The sequence below is a fragment of the Lissotriton helveticus genome, chromosome 3_1 (assembly GCF_964261635.1).
Source record: "Lissotriton helveticus chromosome 3_1, aLisHel1.1, whole genome shotgun sequence".
Classification (NCBI taxonomy): domain Eukaryota; kingdom Metazoa; phylum Chordata; class Amphibia; order Caudata; family Salamandridae; genus Lissotriton; species Lissotriton helveticus.
Genome location: NC_136061.1, coordinates 311,861,843 through 311,883,856, shown reverse-complemented (window position 1 = coordinate 311,883,856; position 22,014 = coordinate 311,861,843). Strand labels below are relative to the sequence as shown.

Here is a 22,014-nt window from a genome sequence, read left to right as displayed (position 1 = left end):
ATATCACCCTTGAAAAAGTGTTCCAGTTCACAGAAAATTGCACATTGGGAGAGGATCCTGGTGCCCATCTGTCGCCAACACATAAGAATCTTTTGACCATTGACTAAATCTTTGTATCACCATCTCTGGCAAAGAAATTAATCATGATGGAAATCACCACTCGTACACAGAGCGACCATAATCCTTTGACTAAAACAATGGACCTGCAAGTGCCTGCCGCTGCCGAAATAACTGAAGTGGGGCATTCAATGCAGGTCGAACTCCACACTCTCGTCAGACGAATTAAATAGGACGCTTCGGTTTCTGATAAGGTGGGCACTTTCCTCATGGGAACAACTCCAAACTTTACGCACAATGCTCCCTCAGACTTCCATCACTGGTGGGAGAATGCCATTGTCAAATTACGAGATCTCTTAACAGGCCCTGAAGCTCACCACAGACCCACCCCCCCCCCGAGCCTCGCCCAAAGCATATTTTTGACCCGGTGTTAGCCGTCTAAAGAAGAGCCCTAAGGAGGGCTGTGCGCTTGCACAAATCAAAAGTCTCTGAGCACTCTGCTAACAATATGGCATTACTGCGCAAAGCTTACAAAAAATCATTGTGGGAAGCCAAGAGACAAAAAGAACAGAATGACTGGCTAAAAATATTTGCCCTGTTAAAGGGAAAAAACCGGAACCAGTTTTGGAACCATAAAAACAAACTTTGTTCCTCCAACAAGAGCAGGGGGAACGCGGTCCGTGAAGAAGATTGGTCCCAGCATGTGATTCAACAATACTGCTGTGATACCCTGGACCCTGTGGAGGGCAAAATTAGAGATCTCGTGGATACTACGCAGACAAAAACCCATGAGCTGACTACTCCGGCCGAGGTCTCCAAGTATTTGAAAGCCATGAAAAACGATGGCGCTCCCGGGCCCAACAGCCTTCCATCTGCGGTATTCAAATGTGTGCGGCTGGAAGATTGGGCTAAGCTTTCAGTCCCCTTATTCAACAACGCGTTTACTACCTATCGGTTACCAGACTCATGGAAAGGCTCGATCTTATGCCCAATTTTTAAGAAAGGAGATCCCTCTCTCCCAGCTAATAATCGGCTCATTGCCCTATTAGATCTTGAGGCCAAGGTGTATGCCCGGTGTCTTCCCAGGTCGCTAGAAAAATGGGTAGCGTAAAACAACATTCTACCATACTTACAAACTGGGTTTCGATCCTCGGCCTCCACAATAGACAACATCACCACTCTAGCCATCCTGAGTCAACAAGCAGTGCAAAAAAGTCATCTCCCCCTTTATTGCTGCTTTATAGACTACAGCGCTGCCTTTGATAAAGTGTCTCGCAACATCTTATCGAGGAAATTAGACAAGTGGGGAATCCCTCAGAGTCAGCTAGGAGCCCTTATCTCCCTGCATAAGAACACATGGGTACGAGTCAGAACTGGTCCAACGACATTCTCTGCAAAAATTCCAACCTCAGACGGCCTAAAGCATGGTTGCGTACTAGCCCCCCTCTTGTTCAACCTTTACACCGCCGACCTGGAAAGATTCCTGGAGAAAAGCAATCTCCGCCAAAACTGGGCCTCGCAAAAACGAACCTGCACATTTTTCAATAGGCCAACGATATTGTTATAATGGACCAGGCAAAATCTGGCCTCCAACAAGCCTTAAGCACGCTCCACAAATATAATACTGCTAACGCTCTAAAAACCAACCAGGAAAAGACAAAGGTTTTGATATTCGGCTGTTGCAAGAACAAGAAGAGTTTAAGGTGTAACATTGGGCCCGCGAAGATCAAAACAACATCAAAATACAAATACCTGGGGGTCTGGTTTAGCGACTCTTCCAGACCATCAGTTCACCTAGCCGCCTTGAAAAAGATAGCTGGGGCAATAACATACTCCCTGACCCAACTCAACCAGTCCCTGAGTAGTCCTTCTGCAGAACCCATTTTCAAGGTGATTTAAGCCACTCTTCTTCCCGCCTTAAACTATGGGCATCAGGCCTTTCCTGGCGCATGCTCGGCCAGTCTCGACCACGCCCAAGTTTTCATTTATAAAAAAATCTTCTGAATTTCATCCACACGGCAAGACTACGACTGGAGCTGGGCCTTCAAAGACAATCTATTTTCTGTGAGGCTGATACCCTGAAATACTTTATAAGGACACTAAAAGTTGCAGATAACACCCTAAAAGCCTGGTTAAAAGAAACTCTTGCCAGCTCTAGGAATCTGTGGCATCGTCAAATCATAAAGGCCATAAGAACGCTAGACATCGACAACTCATTACTAACCGCAAACACTATTCCATATACAGTCTGGAAAAGGGTTATCAATAAGCAGGTCAGACAAATTTTCTACCGGAAGGACATCCAGGTTCAAAAAACATCAACAATCCTGCTTCCCATGAATAACTCACACCTCCCTAGGGTACCTCAATCTTACCTCCTGGAAAATCTCAACGCAGTGGGCCGGAAGAACGTAATGTTCATGTGTCTCTTAGGTCTGCGCTCCACTGCCTTCAACCGATGGCCTCCAACAAGTGAGGAGGGGGCCTGCAGACTGTGCAACTACAAGTCTGAATCATGGTTGCATCTTCTGTGCTGTTGTCCCGCCCTTGACGCTCCCAGAAGACTTCTTTTAAAAGCCTTATATTTATAATGGGGCATCAGAACATGTTGGGAGGCATCGGCCCTTTGCTTTACTTCCTTAGACACTCAAGTGCTTGTAAGGACTGGAAAATATGTGAGACCCCTGGACAATCTCTTTTTACCTTCTCTGGCCCCTGCCCTTCCAATTCCTCCCCCGCAAAATCTTATCACCGACATTTTTCGCCCCCTGTCCTAGTGTTCCTGTACTAATTAATTTTATTCTTGGCTCTGGAAACCTGTTACGTAATTATAATGGTAAGTACAAGATTGTCTTGTTAGTTATATGTATATGAACTTAAATGGTTTTCTTAGTTTTTGCATTTAACGCTGTAATTGCGCTATGATGACACTCTATTGCAATGGCTTTAATTATCTGTGCTAATTCAATAAAAACCTACACAGAAAATTGCAGTATAGATCTAACTCCTGGAGATCATTAACCCTGCCTGGAACACTTCGAGTTAGTCACTGATATGCAAATATATGCAAATAAGCCGTCCTGCTGGTTTCTGAGGTGTTCCTGCTCAGCAATAATTAAAAAGCAGCTCTGTCCAGTCCTTATAAATGAGCTTTTTACGGTGTTTAACAGGTCTCAAAGCCAAGGTGTTGTTGCTGGAGCATGGAAACCTCCAGCGGGAAAACCACTGCTCAAAAGCCTTCTTTAAGAAAATATTATTTGACTAATTTTCAACCTATTCCATACTGCCTTGCTTGGTTAGTTGTTGGAAAAGCTTGTATTAGCCATTTAAACAATGTGCTGAGGAAAATAACCTCTTTAAACTCTCTTGGGTGGGTTTCCGTCAATGTTGCAGAACCAAGATGGTGATACTGCTCATGCTTGATGATCTTCACAGACTGTCAGTGACGGTGTTGATCTGATTCTTTTAGATCTGACTGCTGCCTTTAACACCATTGACCATACCATCTTGACCAAGAGTTTGGGTGAAGACCGCTTAATGGGCGTGCTATCTTTTGCTAAATTCCTGCTGTGCTGGAAGGGAGCAAGCTGTTGCTCTTGCACCTTTTTCAACAGAAGCCAGAGTTCAGCTATAGTGCTCCACAGTGGTCATTTCTGTCCTTTTTACTATTTAATCTGCACACGCGCCCCATAGCCAAATTACTTCATCAGGAAACAGCCCGATTTTTACTCGTACATAAATGAAGCCCTGCTCGTATTTGATCTACAATACCACTTAGGTAAAGGGGCTATTGTGGGAGCCGAGGCCCAATAATTATCTGAACCCCAATATTTATTCACTCCCAATTTTTACCTAGGAAATTCGACTTCACCGTCTTCAGTTGATCTAGCAGTTACGGACTGCACTCCTCATTTAGATAATTCAATTTAGCAGAAACAGAAATCAATTTTGGAAGCGTAAAGAACTTGGGCTCTAGGCTAGTCATAAAGCAAAAAGTGGATTTGTAATACAGAAAAAGTTAAATGAGGTACAGAGAAAATATGCATGAAATGCCATTAAGGCTCAAAATACAGGATTACAAATAAATGTTAAATCATAGAGGGTATTAACCATCAGTTAACAGAAATCAAGTAAGTATTCTAAGTGTCAAACGGTTGTATGATGGAACAACGGAGGGAAATACTCTGCATACCTTTACTACACATTTTTCACCTCACATTTTTTTGGAACACATATGCTTTTACAACGTTTGCCGTTACTATATATATATATATATATATATATATATATATATATATATATATATATATATATATCTCCAACATCACAAGGTTGCCCCTAAGGAAGAACCACGACAGGTAGGTGAAATTCCCAAATTTATTTGTGAAGGCTGCAGTCCAGAATGGCAAAGACTGACATCACTGTTCTCAGCTGCCAGACACGTTTCGAGTTTTCTCAACTCTTCCTCATTGGCTTTTCTCCGTGACGAGAGACGGAAGGGTGCAACCAGTTCATATACAGCCCCAGTGGGTGTGGTCAAAAATATGGGCTTGTGGTATTTGTAGTTACACAGTAGTTACCTCAAGTGAGTCCATCTTCAAGTTACGGCAATTAAAAAATAAATAACAACCACAGTGGGGAGACGAACAGTCTTGCTCAACACTGGCTGCTTGCTTCTGCCTCCACAAAAAGGACTACCTCCCATTTTTTACCTCCCGTTTGTGTGGAACACATATGCTTTTACAACGTTTTCCGTTACCACGTATTGTGTGTGTATATATATATATATATATATATATATATATATATATATATTTATTTATCTATATAAGTATCTATATATATATATAGTTATTTACATATAACTATATATGTGAACAATGATGTATTTGTGGGGGAAGACCCCCCACACCTCTGAACTTACCTTAAATGCATGGTAAATGCAGATGTTGTAAAAGCATATGCGTTCTAAAAACATGCGTGGTAAAGGTACTACGTGGTAAAAACCACATTGTAAAGGCTGTTTCCATGTCAAACTCATAAAGAGCATAGACACATCTCATAAAGAGTTTGAGGCAAATGGATATAGAAAAATAAAGTCTCCAGTATAAAGTCCCCAGTAACAGCCGTCTTAAGGACGACTGCAGAATTCAGCAGAATCCCAATAGAAAACAGCTTAATGGAGCTAAGACTAAACAGACACTAGACTTGAACAGCTAAAGTCCAAGAACTTTTATACATAAATCACACTTTCTAAAAGGCTGCAAATTCCTCATAGTATGATCATGGTTAGTTAGGGGTCACACTGGCAAATCAGAAACATCCATGTAGTTAAAAACAGTAACCCACTTAAGGTAAGGGAAATCTTCCATCTTCTCCCTCAGTAACTGCCCTCGGGAGATAATCAACACAAAAATGAAACATCCCTCTAACAATGGCTCATAGAATCTGCATATCCATCTACAGCAACATTTCCAGCAGAAGTGCATGGAAATTATACCTTGTGTACATGATAGAAGCTTCGTCCACAATACAGCTTTTCTAATAATGTTGTACATCACTAATACATTTACGTCATTAACTTAATGTTCCGCGAAGACAAGGGGAGAGATGTCTTTGCAACAGGAAACTGATTGGGAGGGGGAATAAGCAGGAGCAGGTTGAACAGAACATTAGAAACTACAGCTAGATTAGAAAAAATATTCTTTGGCACAAAAATACAGAATATCATCATCTACCCTTCGAAATGACATTGGTAATTAATTTCAGTTGCAACATCATTAGTTCATCCGTTACGACTCTTTGCATTGTGAAAAACACTAATTATGTAAAATAATTTTCTCACAAAATTTCCACATTTTACCTATTTTCGAAAATGCTGCTCAGCCGAGATCTGGAGGCTTTGGCCAAATAGCTGGCCATTTCTTTGTGGTGGCCGATGTCTATCAACACCTGAAGCTTAATCTAATTTAAACAAAACCCCAGTTGGTTCCGGTCGGCATGTTTTGGCCTCAAGTATTTGTTGTCTGTCTTCACATCCTGCTAACACAGTTTGTAACCTTAATATTTGCATTTTGGACATCCAGATTGCTAGTGTGGCTAACACCTGCTTACATGGCTGAATGGCTGAGAATGCATACAAAAAAGGATCCCTTTCGGTGAAAGACAGCAACACATTCCTGTGATTAATGCCCCAATTCAGTTTAGGTTTAACTATGCAAACTCTATCTATCTGGTGAAGAAGTGTCATCATCTTCAGATGGTGCGGAACTCTGCTGCTCTACTGCTTACTAGCACCACAGGATGTGAGGAAAATTTCCAGTTGCTTGGATCTCTTCTAGTGCTTAATTTTCAAAGAAATAAGTGGCAGGGCTCTCGTCAGGAGGCCACTGCAGCTTGCACTACCCATTGCTCCTGCCAGCACTGCCAATGACACTAACAGCACAACTACTAACCATCACACTTCTATAAGTGTGACTCTTGAAATTATTCCAGGTTCCCAAAGCTATAAGAATGGTTTGGGCGGCAGGCATTCTTAATGTTTATTGAATTAATAATGAACTGTTGTTATGGTCATCTGTAGATGAGCCAGACAGTGCCACCTTTTGGCAGGCTGTCACAAGCGCCGGTGTTGACAAATAAGTACCGGCGCCGAGCACCAGGAACCACCTGCTCAAATTAAGCACTGATCTCTTCACGGGATTCCTTTTCATAGCTGGGTCTGTTTCAAAGCTATCACAGTTGTGCAAAAGGCTACACGCCAAAATAGCCCTAAATTTCGGAGGTGTTTGAATATCTCATTGCAAGATGGCTAGTATCTTGCGTATCCAATTGATCTGAGATTTTGTTAGAGCTTTGGTCCTCAAGGACTTAGCCATACATTTACGGGAGTAAGGCATTGTCTGACCTGAGATACCAATGGGGCAGTCACTTGGGTCACTCCTCAAGAAAGGATACTACTTTTCACTAAGAGGTTTCCTTAAACCTTTATGTTTTAAGACCTAGTCAACATATGCTGTCCCACCCAGCTAGGAAGAACGGCGAGCAAGGCGACAGAAAAAGGAAAAAAATACTTTCACCATCATTCTGTTGCTCTCAGTCTTCACTTTCTGTTCTCTTCTCATCCTCCTTCTTCACCTGTTGAGCATATGCTGTGCTGAAACTGTTCTTTTTGGCCAAGAATGAAGTGATAACTTCTGAGCAGGTTTAGGGATGTAGCATATATGCAGGGTCCCACTTAAGAAATGTAAAATGTCAATGTCCTTTGGCTCTACTTACAGATGCAGGGACGCCTAACAGGTTGTGAAAGAAAGAAGGCGAGTAGTAAAATTAGCGGGATCACAGTGAAGATTTGTTTCCTAATCAGGTTTTGGACGTTTTTCATCTTGCTCCACCTCCAGATATTGAATGAATGAATTAATTAATTACGCACTTGTATAGCGCATGGCTACCCGAGGGCATCCCAGCGCTTCCAACTCATTCATAACTCCAAGATTCAAGCAAACAGAAAGGTCTTTAGCAATTTTCTGAATTTTAAGTGATTTGCTTCCATTCTAATTACTTCGGGAAGAGTATTCCAAAGATTTGTAGCTTGTAAGGAAAAACGTCTCCCTCCGGTACGCACTCTCCTTGTCTTGGGGACCGCTAGCAGATTTTTGTTGGTGGATCTCAGGGTCCGCTTGGGAGCATATGGGCAGAGCATGGATTGAATAAGAGCAGGTCCGGTTTTATTAACTGCCTTATGTACCATAGTCAGAGCTTTAAATTCCACTCTCTGTTTCACTGGTAGCCAGTGAAGCTGGCGCAGACCAGGCTTAGCGGATGACCTGCGCGGGACATTCAGCAGCATTCGTGCTGCACAGTTTTGTACTATCTGTAAAATTTTGATTGTCCCTAATGGGGCACCGAGATATAGTGCATTAGCATAATCCAATCGTGTCAGGATCAGCGCTTGCACCAAGATCTTCCTGGCTTCGAAAGGAAGAAGCCTAACAATTTTCCTCAGTAGCCTGATATAAGCAAAGCAGGTACCTGCAACCTTCCGGGCCTGTACCGCAAAATTAAGAGCAGGGTCTAGCCAGACCCCCAGGCTTTTAATTTTTTCCTTTGGTAGAGGAGGCTGGCCAAGTCTAGAAGGCCACCAACTTTCCACAGTGGTGGGTGGGTTGTATCCCAGCATCATCACCTCCGTTTTTGCGCCATTTAACTTTAGGAAGGATTTATCCATCCAGTCATAGATCTTATCAAGGCAGGTGGTAAGATCTACATACGGGGCGGCTTGGGTGGTAAGGGAGATGATGAGCTGGGTATCGTCAGCGTATGTCACCAGTTGTACCCCCCCAGGGCAGCACCACCTCAGCCAATGGCCTCATGTATATATTAAATAAGGTAGGGCTGAGGGAGGAGCCCTGGGGAACACCACACTGTAGACCCATTTGGGGGGAGGATACATTATCCTCAACCACAGCAAACGATCTATCGGACAGGAAGGAGCACAGCCAATTGAGCGCTTGGCCTTTAACACCTACCTCTCTTAACCTCTGAATCAGAATGGAATGATTCACGGTGTCAAAGGCCGTGCTCAGATCTAAAAGTAGTATAGCCGCACAACTTCCACTGTCCATGATCTTCCTTGTTTCCTCCACCACTGTAACCAAGGCTATTTCTGTACCCAGATTGCTTCTAAAACCTGTCTGTGTGGGGTGCAGAGAGTTACTGTTCTCCAAAAAGGAGGAGAGCACGGAGTTTACATGCTTCTCAGCAAGCTTGCTAACAGTTGGTAAAAGGGATATTGGGCGGTAGTTTGCCCAGTCATCCGGATTAAGATTAGTTTTTTTTAGCAAGGCCCTCACTCTTGCCTGTTTCCAGGAAGGGGGCACTACGCCTGCTATAAGGGAGGAATTAATCACCTCCTTGATCACTGGGGTCACAGTATCAGACACCAGGTTCAATATAGTTGGAGGTGCGGGGTCTAGAGGAGAGCCAGATTTAAGATTCTTTAGAAGCGTTTTGATAGTCGAGCAGTCCAACAGATCAAAATGCTCGAGTTCATTTACACCTACATAAGAAGGGCCGAAGGATTCAGTGGGAGGATGTTGAAAAGAGGAAAATATATTGGCCACCTTTGTGGAAAAGAAGTTAGCAAGTTCATTGCAGCGTGTAATTGCTTGGCCGGGGTCAGCTATGGGAGCAGGGGGGGCAACAAGAGAATAAAAAATTTTAAAAATTTCTCTGGGCGCATTAGCTGCGGCACTGATTTTTGTCTGGAAGTAGTTAGATTGTGTACTTTTTATTTCCTGTTTGTACTTCCTTAGAGCTAATCTATAGCTCTCCTTACTAGTTGCCGTATAGTCTTTCCTCCAGCTTCTTTCTTGTTGTTTACACAGCAATTTGAGAGCTTTCAGCTCAGGGGTGTACCAAGGTTTTTTATTTCCACCAACTTGTCCTTAAACCAGAGTTTAAGGACAAGTTGGTCTGGAAGGCAGTTCAATATGGGGCACTTGATGCTTATTTACCTTGTGCATCGAAAAGGGCAAGGCCTGAAGTGACGGTCCTGGGAATCTGCTTTCAATTTTATACTGGTTGTTTGCTTGATTATTTCATTGTCAGTATCTCAGCGAGCTTTGCCATTCTTGGATTGCCAGTAGAAGTTCTGCTTTTGGTGGCACAACTCACCCTAACTCAAGTTCTGTGCTTGCTTCCAGGCTTGGTATATCGCTGCATTGCCGTATTTTGTGGCACCCTGTTATGTTGTCTTTGCTTCAAAATGTGTGACTCATGTTTCCAAGGTATCACTACCTAGATGTGATTAACTATCCACAATAAGAAAGGTTTTATTGGACAAGTAGTAAACAGGCCACACAGATATGCCTAACGTGTTTAACTTTCTCAAAAGGATAATAAAGGTGATTGGCTTCTATTCTTCATTCATTAATTAGTATTCTATATTTCTGTCTCTATCCTCTGATCTCTTTATTTTTATTTGCACATCATTTTTTTTTGTTTCTAATTGCGAGTACAAGGTAATACATGGTGCAGTAAATAGGGATGACCATACAAACTAATATAAATGACGGTATATGAGCACCATATTAATGAATAAATAGAAGAAAAGGCATCTTTATAAATAAAAGGAAAGAAAGATAAAAGAGAAAGAAAAGAGGAAATATGGGAAAAGAAAAAGGAGAAGAAAAGGAATATATCAAAACCTAATAACAATATAAAAAAGTAATAACCACAATGGGAAAATGCCGCTTTCTGAAGCGGTTCTTGTCACCCACAACACTAATCCCCTACCATCTACCTACATATCTGCCTACCACACCTGAAAAACCCGATGCGTGAGTCCCACTAAACATTACATGACAATGGGGTGACACAAAAATAACTCAAAGGACCTGGGTAATTAATGATACGTGACAACAGTGGTCCGATCGGAGGGATCAGCTACACAGTTAGGGTTTTAATGAATAAACGTATCCTCACTACTTCTTAGAAAGGGGGTAGGTACTCTTTGTAACCTTAAGGGAGAATTTGCTTATATTATTGTCAAAACTTAACATCACACACAAAGGAAACACTTTCGAATGTACACATTGTTCTGTATTTTCAGAAACACCTCCTTGCGGCAGTCGCTGCATCCATACAAGCACTGCCACATTGAGAACCACCTCTGAGGCCATACGTCTAGCATTGAGATGCCCACGTCTGTTCTCCGAATATCTCAGTGGCCCTTAGTAACTGGGGCGCACCTTCTACAGCAGTGCCCCCGTACAGAGGCGGCTATTAGAAAGCGGCTGTCTCTACCCCGAAGGGTGCTTTTGCCAGATGGTAGTGAGTACTTTTAACCATGTGAGAGGGAAGGTACCTATTCAGCAACTCCTTACAGGATCCGCCACAATCAACTATTGTGAGGCAACTTAACTGTCAGCAGCAGGTGATAGGACAGTGTCTACGTTTACCTCAGAATATCCATTCATTCTGCTGCGCCAAAGACGTCTTTGGAGGGTGAATCCCTCTTTGGGGCTTCGACTGCCCACTCATCAACCTGCTTAATCGGGGTGGACCCCTTGCATCCACCTCCGCTTGTCCGGTAAGCTTCCCTTTTGGCGCATATTTCAGGGGAGGCTACGGAGTCTCCGTAGACCACAACGCAAGAGGCGAGGGGCTTCCCCAGTTGTTCATGCTGCAACGACAAATCTCTTCGTTCAACCGGGGGAGCAGAGATGCGAAAACCGGCAGGCCGCAGGGAGAATATCCCCTTTTTCTCCCTGGCAGGCAGCAGCAAGTACTAGAGTACCCCACCCACACTTATTACTCCACTGAAAAGTGAGGCATGGAAGAGCTCAGGTAGACCCGCCGGCAAATGACTTGCAGCAAGAGTACCTGCACAGTCCACCAGACCAAATTGGGCAAGTTTACCCAGCTGAGAGATTCGACCACTAAACCAGTGGCAGAGGGACAGCAAACTCAAGCAGATCAGGCCCCTCTGACGAAGAGACATACACCGTCACAGACATAATGGTGGTGATACAAGGAATCTGCGTGGCCCTTGAATGCAAAATAAACTCTGTGTTCACTGAAGTTATCCTGATGCATTCGGATCTCTGGAATCTGGGGACCCGTGTCAGGGAGGCAGAGGACTCCATTACTACCCTAAAAGCTTACACCAGTGGTTCCCAAACTATTTTGACCCGCTGCTCCCTTGACCAATTGGCTCCCCATTACATTACTTTTTTTTGGTAACTTCTGTTAAAGGCTTGCAATACTGTATCTTTTTGAGAGAATCTTCAAGACCTTGGGCCTGACTCAAGAGGGGCCATTAGTAATGTATTGCATTGGATGGTAGGCATTGGTAAAGGGAACAGGTTTGGCTTTAATTTACTAATGGAGTGGTTCTTAACCTGTGGTCTGAGCTAGGGGTCCGTGAGGCCTACTCAAGGTGTCCGCAAATGCTTTACAAAATCAAATGATGATGATGATGATGATTACGCACTTGTATAGCGCACGACTACCCGTAGGCATCTCGGCGCTTGTACGAATGCCGCCGAGGAACCCTTCCTGGCCTTTCCCTGTGAGGAGCCCACACCTGGGCACCCCCAAGGTGAAGTCAGGCATCCTCAGCGTTGTTAGGGCCATTGTAGAGATTAAGCAAGCTTTTGACCAGAGGTGCAGAGTGGGACTCATGAGTAGAATAGGCACCGAGGCGAGAATTATCAGGTCCGAGGAAATTGAGCCCGAGACCCGCCGAGGCGGGAATTGAACCCTGTCCCGGCCAGACTACTGCATCAGGGTCTGCCGCTCTAACCATTAAGCCACACTTCTCTAATATTAAAATTAATCAATTGAAATCAACTACGTATATATAAATAAAAATGCAGAATTGTAAACTTTTTCTATATCTGCTTTTGAATTAAATAAGATATTTGAATATTTGAGCACCTGTTGGTGTTTTTGTATTTTTAAGAGTAAACATGTTTTTGTATTTTTGTTTTGTTTTGAGTTTCAAATCACAAAAATTGCTTATGCTGGCTGACCCTGGCTTTCAATAACGACTTAGTGGGGGGGGGGGGGGGGGGAGTTCTTGGCTTCCAACAATGATTCACTGGGAATCCACACATGTCAAAATCTTAAACACTGTGCTACTGCATGCAAATACAGCATGTGCAGCATGCAAACAAATTATGGTATAAATGTTGTTTGACTTTGTTAGCACATTTAAGCGAGGCCTAATAACTTTTCCAATGCTTGTTTGCTTCTGGTATAATCTTTTTCTTAGCTCTGTCCTCTGTGTCCCCAGTTTTTGCTTTTTTTTTTCAGGAATAGAAAAATGAGGTTACACCTGCATTACCAGGACAAGGGATGCCTTATATAAACTTGATGGATCCATTTTGGATGGTTTGGATTAAGTACATGAGGAGTCAACAAACATATCTCCTCATTTATAAGAGACTGCGAAGTACTCAAAAACTCCAGTGTCAAGTCATATAAAGCACAACCCTGTGCGAGTTAGTTTATATTTAAAAAAACATCAGATTGAAGTACATAATTGCATAATTGACCTGTCTTATGAACCTTCGGACATGACTTAATAAACATGTATGACAAGGTTTCGCATGTAAAGGTTAACTCCTGGATGTCCTGTAGTTTGGCATACACATCAATATTAATTTATTTCTGTGATAATTGTTTCATTTGGTCTCAATGGCCGGCTGAAAAGAACTGCGGAAGTCAGCTTATTTTTCATTTAAAAAGTATTTTAGTCATAATAAAGTGGCAGTTTTACTTAAACAAGTAAGCATGATTTTAGTGTGCAGTCACATGTAAAACTTCCTTCATTGCGCTGAAGGTCTCACAATGATAATCCTATTTCAAACAAGTTGTAGCTTGACCCAACTGGAATACAAAGTGCTGCACGTTAACAGAAGGCGCTTTATCAATGTCAAACAGTGCATACTGCAGTACAGTCTTTCCTGCCCCTAAAGCCAAGCAATCCATCAGCTGAGACTTACATGACAAGTGGATTACCTCATGTTTCACAATGTTGTCTTGTTTTTATATAATAAAATGATATGACGCGCTGCCGAACTCGCACAGATATTTTATGTTGAAAACACCTTTGAGTGACTTCAAACACATAAAAACAAATGTTGGTGTTATAAATACAGGTGGGTAATATACTTTGTTCTGGATGGGCATAACTGTTTTCTGAGAGCCCCTAGGACAAGTAAAAGATGTTAGGTATGAAATATTCTGACGATGCAGCACCGCCAGTGGACGCCAGACTCAGCGCACCCGGCCTGCACTCAAAAGGCCGGAATAATTCGTAAGGGATTCGGTTCAGCAATTGCGACCACGCACCCCTGGCTGATTTTGGTGGCACACCGGGGAGCCATGGCGCACCGTTTAGGAACTCCTGGCTTACACTAAGACCTTAAAGTCCCATGTCAAGACGTTGAGTGCTACCATCAGTGTCCAAGAGGCACCTTGGAGGATTTCGCGCTGCTCCAGCAGAAATAATTTCCACATAATAGGGGTCCCTGAATCTTCAGAAGGTCTGACAGTTGATTAGTTTGTGGAAGACCTTATACTCAAATAGTTGCAGCTGCATGTCTCTGGAACACTTTGTCACAACCATGGGCGCCACCACGGTCCATAATTGCTCAGATCTTTAACTACTGTGATCAAGATGCTATCGTACAGACTGCTCACAGTGCGCCACCAGTCCGCTGTGACAATGGCACTTTTGCTTGCTTTACTGACTTTACTCTCCGAGTGCAGAAACGACGTCAGTCCTTTTCTTGAAGTCAAGAAAGCATTAAGAGAACATAACTCTTACGAGACTGCAGGTGGTAACAGATCGTAAAACCTGGAACTTCACTGCCCCAGACTGGCTGAAGAGTGGTTGGTGATGCTAGACCCTGATCTAGTCGTGAAAGACAACAATCAGGAGCAGAGATGCTGGACAGGGGCAAGGCGCAACTGGCTAGTGACCATGAAGTACCCTGCAGCGGGGCAAGAACTTGCTGGGACTTCCTAAGTGACACTTGCTGACACTGAGCGATTGGGTTAGCGAAGGGTCTTTTTCTTGCTTATTCAAGTGATCCAGAACTGGCACTTTGACTGTGGGGGGCGCTTACCACTTTCTGGAATGGGCTGCGTCCGACGGTACTTGAGACTGGAATTCTCAAAATGTTGAATCTTTCAGTAGTAACATTAGGGGCGAAAGGCACTCAGCACAGTTTCAGGTCCGTTATGCAGGTAGACAGGGGGAAGGACAGTGTTGGGGTTTATATTAACTTGTTTACTTTTTGACACATCAATACTGATGTTCTCCCACTGCGCATAACTATTGCTGTATGGACAGCAGTGGTTCTGGCAATCCCATTTTATAGAGAACAGACCACAGCTTCACCATAGGGACCATGTCAAAGGCTGCCCTCAGATCTACAAAAAACATGTACAGGTGCTCTCGCCTTAGCCAGACAGTCTTCCAAACCAATAAAGACTTGATCAGTCGTACTTGTATTCTCCCTGACCCCCGCCTGCAAGTAGGATAAGACCCTGGCTTCTTGTATCCAGTCCTGTACTGTAATAAGAATCTGCCCTCAAAAGATCTTTTGGGCAATGTCAATAAGACTGATCGGTCTATAGTTAGCCGGATTATCTCTAGTGCTTTTTTGAATATTGAAATTATTTTGGTCCTACTCCAGTTGGTGGGAATATCTGAGCCAGCCGCAATCAAATTTGACAGTAAATTGATATAAGGCCCCATATCGAAGGCTCCAAATGATAGAAATCTGCTGGAATGGTATCCAAACTGTCCGCTTTTCTCACCTACATTGAATTGATGGCCGTCTCTTCAAGAGTAAAAAACAGGTAATTTGGATTACGCTCCTCTCTAATCCATGGGACCCTAGGAGTTCTATTGTGTTAATCAGATTGGTTGCCATCAAGGCCAGGCTGGGAACCAAAGCAGACCTGGGAATTTGGTCAGACCACACCTCAGGTTGTATATGAAAATCCTGTATCTTGATGGGGCCTCTATTGCCATGAGCAAGGAGATGCCAAAATGCATTTCAACTCCTCTCACACCCTCTTACTTATGGTTTGGACAAGATATACTCTTTTCTGGTGGCTACTATTACATCTTTAGTATCCCCCCCCCCCCACTGAACTGCCCTAATTAGTTTAGCTTTAGCTTTCCTACACAGGATTGTATCAGCTGCTTTCTATGGCTGTGCCTTATCAGCTCTGCCATTGGTTCTAGGACCAGTGCAAAAAGTAGCGGTGAGAGATGGCAAACCTGGCTGGTACCTTTTTATGTAGGACAGGAGGAACACAGCACACCGTTGACCCTGAACTTAGTTCATAGTACTGTATATGGTGTTTCAATCAGATGGAGAAAACGGGGGCCAAATTGCATCTTGCAGAGGACTGCCAACATAAAAGAGCAGTGTACTGTATCACAGGCACGTTCTAGATCCACCGGCAGGAGGGCAGTGTTTTTTAACTTAATTCGCCTGCGTGAGCAAGAGCCACATGAAGGCAGTGTTGATGGTGCTGAATGCTTCCATTAGGCATAAAGCCATTCTGGTCTTCGTGGATCAGAAGGCACGCAACGTTTGCTGAGCGAGTGGCACAAAGTTCTGTAAGAGTTTTCGAATCAATATTTCACACTTCTCAGGAGGTTTACCTGCTTTAAGGTTTACTGTACTAGTAGCCCCTCTCATCTCATGGGGTAGTTTTGATCTTAAAAACGAGAGAGGGGCCCACTAAACACCAAAGAAGTGGGTCACCAATATAACAAAGGTCAAATAAATTCCTCTTTGTTTAACTTAATCAACCATACATCCCATATCACCAAAATATTAAGGTAAAAAAACAAATTATATTCAATATTGCAGAAATAAGTCAATTTATTAAAACAAGTATATTGTGTATGAAAAGTCTTGTGTATCACATACAATACATGAATCAAGTATTCACACTTAAAAATATCAGTTCATAATTAAAAAATCCTTCCGCATAATCAAAAACAATTCATTACATACAAGTAAAACAATTCAGCATCCTTAAAAAGAACAATGAAAGACAACACAGTTGGAGAACAAATTACACAACATATTGTGTCATTAAAACTGCATCATGTCGGATCATTTGTTGCTTGTTGAAACTTCAATATCTTATTGCCTCACAAATGTCCCAAAGATCTAGCGTTCTAAAAATCAGTAGAGCATCGAAGCGTTTCGGTGAGCCATACAAGATCACTGCCACATTCTTCAGGAAACAGATATCTCCCAGCCATAGTTTGTTCACTTAGTAAAAGCATAAGGCAGTTTCAGACAAATGTTGATAGGAATCTCCCTGATACGGGAATGGTACTGAAAATATACCTATTAATCGCCCTCAAATCTCTTTTAAATGTCTCCCTGACAGGGATCATGGTAAAAGATGGAATAAGAGCTGGATTAAAACCTTGATTAAAAAAAACTCCAGTACCTTCTATTCGGGTTTATGATAATGCCCGCCGATATATATAGAATCCTGGACTTTGTGCAAATGTAGGGAAGGGCTTTTCTCCTTCTAGGCAGACCTCTCTTACCTCACTCTCAAGTAACTTGTTATCTTTGGCAGAGAGTGTACTCTGGAGACAGACCTCTGAGTTGATCGAACACAGAGGTCTGGCCCCGGAGTACACTCGCTGCCAAAGATAAAAAGTGGCTGGGAGATATCTTTTTCCTGAAGAAGGTGGCAGTGATATTGTATGGCCCACCGAAACGCATTGATGCTCTACTGTTTTTTAGGATGCTAGATTCTGGCAGTGAGTGTACTCTGGAGCCAGACCTCCGTGTTGATAGAACATGAAGGTCTGGCCTCAGAGAACACCGGATATCACACCGCAGCACAAGAGTTTGAGAGACGAACTTGGTAGCCGTGATCCTGAAACCTGCATTAATAAGCACAGTGTGGTGACATTCCAGCAATCCAGGCACATAGGACTAATATAAAATACAACTGAGCCAACAAAGGGACCCTGAAGCCTCAACTCCCCCTCCCCACACTCCTGATAAGGAAACATCTGTCTCCCTAAACAAGTTAAACTTAGGACTCCGTCAGTTGGGAAAGGGAACCAAACTGTAGCCAACAATATTAAAAACAAGAAACAATAGTCAAAGAAGGAAGATAAAGCGGGCATAATTTAATGTCATTGTTCATCCAGTATTTACATTAATAATATCTGCCGCCCACAGGGCCGGACTAGCTGGAGCATTCACCGGGCGTTCACCTTGGCTGCAATATCAGCCCCCTGTAACAAAAGCATCTGCAGTATTTTCCACACACTCCCTCCCCCCTCAGTGGCTAGTTAGACTCAATTGCCAGGACCGGTTTGCATTCCCAGTCCAGCCATGGCCACTCACTATAGAAGATAATAGTCCACTGTCACCCACAAAGGCAACCAGCTTAAAATACAGACTGAAGTTCAAAGGAATGATGCATTATCTTCAAGGCGCTGCACATCCAGGATTCAGCAAAGCTGGTCCTGCCGCGCTTTGGCCTTCGGTCGACGATGGGTCCTCTACACCCGAGAGCAGAGACCAATTCCATTTTTCTCCGGGGATTCTTGCTCATTCTCTGCCTTTCTGGAGAAGACACAGCCGTTCCTCAATACAAGACCAGGCCTGTTCAGGACATTCGAAGAAGTGGGATTTTTTTTTTCTTCAAAGAGTACCCAGTCCCAGTTTCAAGACCCCTGATTGTGATTATTAACTGTCAAAATCTTACCAGTAAGAGGGTAACCACATATACAGCATTGTACGAGCGTTCTATGCCAGTTGTCGGTAACCCTGCAACAGTATTTGTGATTGTATACGGTATATAAAAACTAAAAATAAAAAAAAATTAAAAAACGAATGCCTTTTTAAGTTTTTGTTGTGTCTTTTCCACGCAAATAATGGTGAGTTGCTTTGAAGTAGAATCCAATGAGAGTGTTTTCTGTGTTCCATATTGTAATCAGAAATGACTTTTTATATTTGCAATTTACAGCTGTTTATAGTGATTCATATGTAGAATGCTAATACGACTAGTAAAGTGGAACATTTATCTACCCGTTGTAAATTGGATTTATCATGTAGTTTCCAGCACTGAGCCTACAGCTGTATCTGCCGGTGGTGCCAAGTCCAATTTGGGCAATTTTAATGCAGCCCTTTCCACGAGCACAAACAGCCTTGGAAGCGAGCGCTGTGGAACCATCAGTGCCACAGAGAGCCTCCCAGGAGATACCCTTAATGAGGATTCTGACAGTGACATCAGCAGGAGTGCCCCTGGTGAGTGGATGGGTTCAGCCATTTTTAAACGCCGTTAATGTTACATTATGTTAAAACATTTAGACATCAATTAACATTTTCACTGCTAACATTTTCCATGATTTTCCACAAAAGAAAATGCATTGAGAGACGTTTTAAGAACAGCAGAGCATGAAGCACTTGATTATTTTATACTGGTGTAAACTGAATTGCAAAAGTCTAAACTTGGTCATGAATTAAACAGGAAGTGAAATGGCCACTAGCAAAATCTAGCAGAAAAGCATATATACATGAAATTCAGATAATGCCAGTCAGTACATTTCCCTCAATCACCACTGTAAACGCTCCTGCCATATTTACATTCTCATTGTCTTTTGTACTCCAAATGCCAAAACATTTTAGCATGACAATTCACTAATATTGCAATTCACAATTTTGGCAAATGTGAGTAATCCGGATTTGCCGCATTAGTTTATTTAATTCTGAATTCAAGGTGGGAAAGCGGAGGGAACACCTCTATTTTCAATGGGGGAGCACAGCCAGAGTTTCTACATGGGAAATATTTCCCCGAGGAGAACATAATAAAAAAAAGGACTCCCAGAATATTTTGTGAATTCTTAAAGATGGAAAATTCTTCCAAACATATGAGGAGCATATTTCTGAGTTTTCCACTTATTCTTTCTCAATCGGGCTGTATTAGATTAGAGCAGGAGAGATTTTTATTTAGCAGGTAAAGTAAATACAGTGCATGAATATATTTTGTGATTGATTCTCCGTGTTATTTATAAGCTTGAGAGCACTCTTTGTGAAACATAGGCTTCTCTGAACTTAACCCCTTGGGCGCGGCCGCGATTTTGCGCCTGTGCGGCCGTGTTAATGAGTAGGCGGGTTCATGACAGCCCCCAGCCGTCATCAGCACACGCCCACCGTCATGCATGACGGACGGGGGCCGTCATCAGCATGGAAGGGGTTAATAGTTTGTTGTTCAGCCTGAGGTTACTCTCTGAATCTACAATAATTCTCTGTAGGTTGTGATCAAGTCTGTAGGGGCCCAATTCACAAAGGGTTTGTACACCACAGTGTCATTTAGAAGCACAAAAATACATGTCCAACTATAGATTCCACACAGAATATCTTATTGATTACTAAATAATAAATGTAAAAGCACAATTATAAAACCGGTGCAGCCGCCTACGCAACAATGGAGGGAGCTTTGCCAATGATCGACCAATTTTGAATTTAAAAAACTAGGATTTACAGTAACTTATACACTCCAAGCAGCTTTAGAAAGTGTTGTACTTAACATCTTTAGTAAATTAATTGCAGGTTTATGTTTTAGATAGCTGTTATTCTCAAGAACAGGTGTACTAAAACAGGTATTAAAATTTTCTGCCAAACTGTTTATAAAATGTGCAAAACAATGCAAAATGCAAATACTAAGTGCAAAAGTAGTTTGGGGAGGATTCATCACATGGGTATATTGATATGGTGGCTGAGTCAAATTGTCCCAGGAGAAAGGAAAAAAGGCTACGCATAGAACCTAAATAAAATCTTGTACGCAGTGATCTCTCCCATGGGTTTGTAACAAGATTCAGGTATGGTTCCAAGCTCATTGTGATTTTGATAATGACATATTCCTGTATTGAAGCTTTCTTCATCTTCTCCGCCTCCCTGGATAGCATAGTGTGGGCACTGAAGTTATCCCTAACCTCATGTTTTTTCCCTCGTAACTTCCAGTGTGGCCTACCAAATAAATTCACTCTTCTGAGTATGTTGGCTAATGATTTTATATACAGTAACCACCTGGGTGGCATGCTTCATCATTGGGTTAATCCCTAACCTGCTATGGAAAGGTGTGTGCTACGACTGACGCATTCGTGGCCACAATGATAGTATATTTTGCCTATACACCTACACTTATTGCAACAATATTTGGAGTGTTTTGTTTTGTAAAAACTGGGTTAAAAATATCTGGATAGTGGGAAAAGGACTATTTTATTCAATCACCTAGTCTATATGATTAAAAAATGGGGATGACGAGAAACTTCTAGGTTAAATGACCTTAAGTTTCTCTGGTTGACAAGTTTCAAGCCCTACCTCAAGGTTTTTCATCAGGACCTAAGGGGGTTACTCCCTGTGTACCACTCCTACAGTCATCACATCTCTTAATAGGTGAAAATATAGATATAATGAAAATGAAAATAAAGGTATACAGCACCTATTTGGTCTGTTCTTATATTTTCTACGAAGGTTGGGAAAGAAAAAGAGTAGTTAAAAATGTGCACGATCCGTAGGCCTCGTAATTGCATTGTGTTGTCCATCAGGCACTAAAGTGAGTGGATGGTGATATATTTCTCATACTCTGAATATGTGAGCACACTGTGAAAAATTATTTCAATGCAAGGGTTAAGTTAGACACACAATACAGAGACACAAACAGGACTTTCTCCCAAATAGAACAATACTGCACACAATACATTACATACATGTAAATATGCCCTAGTTAGGCCACATGAGTCCAAACAGGGAAGAAGGGACACCTGTAGTCATACTCTGTTGGTTTAAAACAGTATTCCAAATGGACAATCAGATGCAGCAAGCGATTTGGAAAACCTCCTATCGTTAGGAGGAGAGGTCCACTAAACCTTGAGTTCCGGAATTCTGAAATTGTCATGGCATGACTTACTTCGTCAAAGCTACTCCCTCATATGGGATTGCCTGTTCGCGCGTGGCTCCGGAGATACCGGAGGGGCATGGCGTGTCCCGTAATATACAAGTAGGACGTGCTGCCGTCGGTGTCCCCGAGGCAGTGCAGCACTATCTTGAAGAGAAGAGCTGTCTCTTTGCCTAGACGAGGTGCATCCCCTGTCCATGGGTTCATGCTTGGGCCTCTCAGGGGAATTATTTTTTCTCTTCATGTTACTATATTAATAGTGCACAATGGGAAAGTACCAAACATTGTGAAAAAAACAAAGCATCAGAATTACTAGGGTAATTTCCTTTTGAGCTTTAATAATCATCAGAAGTTGTCAAGAAATCGGAGGGTAGCTGGGTGGTGGAGCGTCCATTCTGATGGGGTTACACCCAGATTCGTCTGGAGCAGAACCTGAAAAATTTGAATAAAATTCTAATAGAAATTATGATGCAATAC

At 42.5% G+C, this 22,014-nt stretch overlaps 1 protein-coding gene across 5 annotated transcripts in view; it reads left to right on the top strand.

Moving 5' to 3' along the window:
• RPH3AL (rabphilin 3A like (without C2 domains)) overlaps positions 1-22,014 on the top strand; it is a 959,424-nt gene that overhangs the window by 900,590 nt on the left and 36,820 nt on the right. For all 5 annotated transcript variants that reach the window (XM_078679864.1, XM_078679866.1, XM_078679867.1 and 2 more), the window contains one exon: positions 18,693-18,884. In XM_078679864.1, coding sequence (XP_078535990.1) covers positions 18,693-18,884 — 192 coding nt within the window. The remainder of the gene's footprint in view (positions 1-18,692; positions 18,885-22,014) is intronic.